Source organism: Erithacus rubecula, assembly GCF_903797595.1.
Source record: "Erithacus rubecula genome assembly, chromosome: 2".
NCBI lineage: Eukaryota > Metazoa > Chordata > Aves > Passeriformes > Muscicapidae > Erithacus > Erithacus rubecula.
Genome location: NC_136685.1, coordinates 101,100,836 through 101,106,835, shown reverse-complemented (window position 1 = coordinate 101,106,835; position 6,000 = coordinate 101,100,836). Strand labels below are relative to the sequence as shown.

General features: G+C 53.1%; 1 protein-coding gene across 13 annotated transcripts in view; it reads left to right on the top strand.

Moving 5' to 3' along the window:
- Window positions 1–350: 350 nt before the first annotated feature.
- The window catches only part of ATL2 (atlastin GTPase 2), a 40,647-nt gene continuing 34,997 nt past the window's right edge, over window positions 351–6,000 (top strand). For 4 of the 13 annotated variants that reach the window (XR_013776612.1, XM_079324555.1, XM_079324557.1 and 1 more), the window contains exon 1: window positions 4,199–4,352. Coding sequence is in view for 11 of the 13 variants with exons in the window: in XM_079324555.1 (XP_079180681.1) it covers window positions 4,292–4,352 (61 nt within the window). In the remaining 2 variants the exon portion in view is untranslated. Of the gene's footprint in view, window positions 1,187–1,323; window positions 1,706–4,198; window positions 4,353–6,000 lie in introns of those variants that run through there. The other 9 variants (XR_013776611.1, XM_079324554.1, XM_079324564.1 and 6 more) reach the window with 7 other exon arrangements.

Sequence of the window (6,000 nt, the reverse complement as noted above, 5' to 3'; positions counted from 1 at the left end):
GATGTAAATGGCAGGACAAGGGTGATGGCTTTCATGTGGCCCTGCAAGACTGTCACCTCCCTGGGCAGGCTGCATCCCACCACCCCACAGGCCAGCACGGCTCCTGAGCCTGCCAACTGCCCTTTCCCCGGCTGTGACACAGTCCCTCGATTTAAGCCCTTAATCCCGGGAAGATTATGCAACAGCTCCTTCAGGCTGAGAACGGATTATGCCCGTTTCAAAGGTATGTGGCACTCTGGCTGCACCGGGAGAGCCCAATCAACCGGCCCAACCTCTCCTGCAGGAGCACCTGCAGGCAATTCTTGCAGCTGGTGCCTAGCAACTTGCTCCGAGCTGCTCTCACAGCTAAAATTCAATGCTATTTCCACCTTCCTCCACAGAGAAGCAGCTCCTGGGTCAAACATCAGGGAAGAATCAGATATTTCTCACTCAGCTTGCTATAAATCAGTGGTATGGGAGGGGCTGCTTTCTCTCTCTCGAGCACGCGACCTGTAGATCTCCTCTCATCATATTGGGCAGCTTCAGGTTCAGGAGATTAAATAAAATGGTTTTTTCCCCTCCTTCCCAATTTGTTTTCTGCTCCCAAATGCATCTGCTTTCTTGGAGTTCTCTGCAGAAGAACCAGGCTTGGATTCATGCCTGTCTCACCTTGGCTTTGCTTTGTGTGAGCCCCAGGTTATGCAAACACACACAGGTAGCTACAGGCTCGGGGCTGTACCGAGAATTCTCCAATGACGCACAGCAACTTTTAGATCACCTGTGTGACAAATGAAGGCAGCCTTGAATCTGAGAGAGAGAGATTCCCTTGAACATCTGGCGAGCACCAGGAAAAAAGAAAAAAAAGCATAAGAAACCAAAATTGCCTGTTTACCAGGCTGAGATCTTGGTGAGGCAAATATCAGGCAGCCTGGGCAGGAGCGAGCAGCGTGTTCCTGCATGTGGGCAGGGCACAGGAATGGGCGCAGGGAAGAGGGAGCCAACGGGAGGATCCAGCTGCAGAGTGGGCAGGGGCTCAGGGAGCAGCACATCCTCCAGCGCCTGCTGGCACTGAGCAGAGGGAGGAGCGCTCCAGCTGGAAGAGGTGGGAAGCTGTGAGTAGATTAATCCATGAGTAGTAGTGCGGCAGCCTGGGTGTTTTTCAGAGAAAAGCAGGACGCGTTGTAGGGCATTTCCAGACTCTGAGAGGGTACGTGTTTACCTCTGGGAACGAGCCCGAGATCCAGACGGATTTCCCAGTGGGAATCTTAGGACATCTCAGATTTGCCTTAGTGACACAGCTCCCTTGCTGGCCATTGATGGGAGGGCAGCTGACCACTGCCTGCCCTGGCTGTTTGTTCCCGGTGCTAGGGCTGGTTCACCTCTCCAGAACTGACCTCTCCTTGCCTCCCCAGTTTTGTTCCTAGGGAAGCCCTGGGTGGTCCCAGAGGGTTGGAGGTGCCTTATTGCTGTGGGCAGGGTGGGTTTCAGAAGAGTCACCTTTATCTCTCAGCTCCTGACTGCCCGCAGCTCTGCACAGTCTGGCAGGAGGAACGGGAATCACCTGGTCGCTAGTTTGGACTCGACAGCCTGAAGCAGATGAGGAGAGAGGTTGTCAAGGGCAGAAGCACCAATGGAGACATCTCCAGCTCGTCCCAGGACCCTCAACCCTCCAAGGTGGGACGTGGCTCTGTTCCCCAGCCCAGGAGTGGTGCTCAGCGTGCTTCAGGTAGGTGTTTGGCTATCACACAGATTAAACACATCCAACTGCATTGCACAGGTTAGCTGATGAGGATTGAGGAACACTTTATATGGAAAGGCATAAAGGACCCAAGTCTGATTCAGCCTTTCCTAGTGTCCAATGGGTGCCTCTGCCTGCATGGGTCAGGAGCTGGCCAGTCCCCTGCCATGCTGTGATTCCTGAAGGCCAGGGGACCTTGTCGTGGCTCCGATTCCCTTCCAGCTGCAGGAAAGGACAGCGTGGCTGAGCAGCCTTCGTCCCACTGCATGGGTGACACTAGTAATGCTGGCTGGCCCTAAATGGGTGTGGGACAAACTTGGGACAGCAGAATTTTAAGAGCAGCATGGCCAAATCCAGGAGAAGATGATCCCTGTAGTACAAAACTGTACAAAACTTTGTCCTTCTGCTCCAGCAATCCCTTCCCACCACAGCCTGCCTGTGGTTGACACAGTTGTTCCCAAGCTCCTTCCAGGCCAAATCCACAGCCAACTTAAGCAGTTTCAGTCCTAACTCCTTCCCTAGCCTGGTTCAGAGGAATGTAGATGGGAGTGCAGTGGAGATGGGAACCTTTGCAACCAGGAGAAGACACATTCATAGCAAAATCCTCGGTTCAGAAAACGTCTCCTTCCTTCCTGCAAACATAAGGGTACAGAATTAAGGCTGAGCTTTCTGACCTCCAAGTTCTTGACTTCTGCTCTCACATTACAGCAGCAGCAAATCCTGTTGCATGAAGCAGAACTCTATCTGTCTGAACACGCACTATTTCAAACTCTTCTCTGCGTAAACTGTTCCAGACTTGATCAGGAACAAGGCTGTTTACTAACAGCAGAATTAGGAAACTTCTTTAGTATTGCTGCATTTTGTTTTGTTTTAGTTTGCTTATTGAGCTACTGAAGCTTAAATTTGCCAGCTAACAGTGTTTCTAGCTTTCAATGTGTTTTAATTCAAGTTATTTCTCTCTGCTGGGTTGCCAGAATATCTCTGAAATACCTTTGCAGAGTACAGAGCTGTGCTCTGCCTTCCTTACAATGGAAGGAAAGGTTTTCCTTCACTTGGTATGAGATTAGAACGACAAGCAATGGCACGCTATTTTCACCAAATAAATAGAGGATATTAAACTGCAGAAGGCCAGTAGCAACATTTTTGGTTTTTTTCCTATCATTCATATGAACACTTTTGTACAAAGGGGTTGAATCCTACTTCCATTTATGCTGCTGTAAATCTACAATAATAAAGTTCTTTCACAGAACTGATATTTCATTAATCCAAGTGTCATAACTAGAATTGAATGTGTGATAATAGTTTGATCATTGTATTCTTTTGTGTTCTCACTTGCTGTGATTGCAGCATCTTTTAGACATTTTGTTTTTCATGTGTTGTAGATATTAAACTTTCTGACACAAGGGCTGCCAGTGTAAGCACAGCAGGAGGTGTCATGAACCCCTGTGTGAGGAAACCCCTCGTGCTGTTTTGGTAGTAAAGGAAAGCAAGGTTTGGAAAGCAGTTTTAGGTGCTTCTGTGATAGTTAGTCGGTTTTTACTTTGAAAATCTCTTCTGAGCTTTCCTTCCACCTTCATTTTGGCAGAACCAAATTCTACTGTTTAGATTGCTGTCACTCACAAGCAGCCTCTCCAGGACTAAGCTAGCATAGCTAGCTGAGAAAAATGGTTTCTACAGAAATCATTGCCATGGTTAAAGTGGGGTTTTGCAAGCCTGTTGCTCATTTCATGATGATTTATTGGACATTGTGTTCTTCTAACAAGTAACAAGGTCATACTGACCAATTTGCCTGTGAAGGTTTACACAACCTTTAGCAATAGGAAACCTCAGACTTAAAAACTTTGCACAGTAAGGACAGCTCACTTTTACAGCTGGCCTTTCAAAAGGATGAAGCAAGGTCAGTTAGGATTGAGACGAACAAGACTCTTGCAAACTCCAGAGACAGCAGGAACGTTTGGTTCCTTGCAAACTCCATTGTCTTGTTGTGACTGAGAGCTGTCCTCCTGCGTGTTTCCAGCCCCAGTGCAGCAGCAGGGCTGGAGTCAGCCGAGTTGGGGCTGGAAATGCAGAGCGGTCCGGTCGCTGTCCCCAGGGCCCAGCAGGGCGAGGGTGAGGGCGGCACCAGCACAGGGCTGTCGGTCCGGCTGTGTGCTCCACACCAGCGAGCTGTGCCCGAGGGAGGGAGGGAGTGAGGGACCCCCGAGGGACGAGGAGCTGTTCTGTGTGCCCTGAGGGCTCCTCACCCTGCGCCCCACTGCTCTCCGTGCCCCGCCGCTCCGTGCAGCGGGACGCGGGTGCCGTGAGGGAGGCACTCACCGCACACCTCAACCCGGGGGCGGGGCCTGTATGCCTGTCTGTGTGTGTCTCTCTGTGTTTCTGTGTTCTCTGTCTGTCTGTCTGTGCCTCACGCCGCCCGCCCCTCAGCGCTCCCCGTTCCCGCTGCAGCCCCCGGGGTCTCCGGCCCGGTCCGGCCCCGCCCCGCGCCAGGCCCCGCCCCGCGCGCCGCCGGCGGGCGATAAAGGTCTCGCGGCGGAGCTCTGACGTCACGGGGAGTTAATTTTAAACCCGGACAAGATGGCGGCGAGGGACGCGGCGCGGCGCGCGGGCCCGGCCCGCCACCGGCCCGCCCCGGCAGGTAACGCGGCCCGGTGGGGCAGCGGGAGCGGTGGCGGGGCTGCGCCCGCGGGGCAGGCCCGCAGCGCGGGGCTGCGCGGCACCGGGCGAAAGGCCCCCATGTCTCCCCCCTCCTCAAAATGGCGTGGGCGGCCGCCCGCCCCCGAGGGGCGGCGGGGAAGCCGCGGCAGTGGCCCCCACTCCCGGCCCGCGGCCGCTGCCCGGCGCGGTCGCCCGCTTTCCCCGCGCTGCGACCGGGGCCTCCCCCGCCGCGGTCGGCGGCCCATGCCGGAGCGGGGGCGGCCCGGGGGCCGCTGTCGGTGACCTTATTCCCCGGTGCGGTGCGGCCGGGCCTCGCCGTGTGTGCTCAGCCCCGTGAGGAGCGGGGGCAGGGGCCCGGGCCCGGGGCCGCGGGCGGCCGGCGTTGCACAGCGCCGGGAGCGGAGCCAGGTAGCCCGGAGGGCGCCGAGTTTGCCGGGGCCGCGTCCGCATGCGGAGGGAGCAGCCCGGGGAAGGAGGTGACTGATCGCCGCCGGCCCGTCCCCCACATGGAGCGGGCGCGCTCCACTGTCAGCACTGCTCCTGCTGTAATCTATCCCCCGGTGGGGATGGGACTTGGCTTTGGCTGGGTGTTTAGCCTCGGGTGTGCTGGAGCCTGCGCAGTGTGTTTCTTGAAGTGTACGGTTATTCCTCGGGAACGGCTTAAAAGCTGCGAGCTGGTAGCAGTCTCCGTGCCCTGCGCCTGGCGAGGGGGCACCGGGGGCTTGTGAGGGTGTGCTGAGTTGGATCATGTGAGGTTCTTAGCACTGCAGTGGAACACTGAACTATTTTAACATCTTTGTTGTGTAACTCTCATTTAATTTGGAAGCGGAACGGTTGGACTGGGCACATTTAAACAAAACCTAGCAGATACCGTGTGCCACGATTGGTTTCAATTGCTTGATTTGCAAGCCGGCTATAGATAAGGCAATCTAGCTGTGCTATAAACTGGGAGATATGGAGAGACAGCTCACCTGGCTTGATTTATAGGGAGGAAAAGGCAGTGCTTCTGAGCATCAGGAAAAGTTTGATTGTGTTTGGCAGCATTGGAATTTGAATAATTTAAAAGAGCCCAGAGATTGAAATGGATTATATGATGCTATTTCTCTGTCTAAGGACTGGTCTCTCTTCCTCCCATCACTGCTCACTTTTATTTCAGTTTTCTGTGTTTTTACCACTGTATTGCTTAATAATCTCAAAGTGCTAAATTATTGCATAATTTTCTCAAGGTCATAAAAGCTCTAGCATACCTGTAATAAATGGCCTTTAATTAACTGTGTCATCATTAGCAGTGGAAACATGCACCAGTTGCTTCTGAACTTTAGCCATGGAACTAAATGGTGATAGGGTCTGTGTGCTCAGCTGTGGGTTGTCAGTGCCTGCCTGCAGCAGGGCTTTCTGTACAGTGAAATAAAGCAGAGGGATAGGTTGGAATAGTTACAAGAGCAGCAGTGTAACAGGAGAGGTCTTTAACTCCTCCTGTACCATTACTGAGTGTTGCTTAACAGCTGTTGGATCCTAGCTTACTCTAAAATCAATAATTGTGTTACAGCACCTCCTCAAATAATAACACTATTTTTTTGTTTTTTCAGCTGGAATTATTTTGAAAGCAGGGAGTGAAGTTGAGGAAG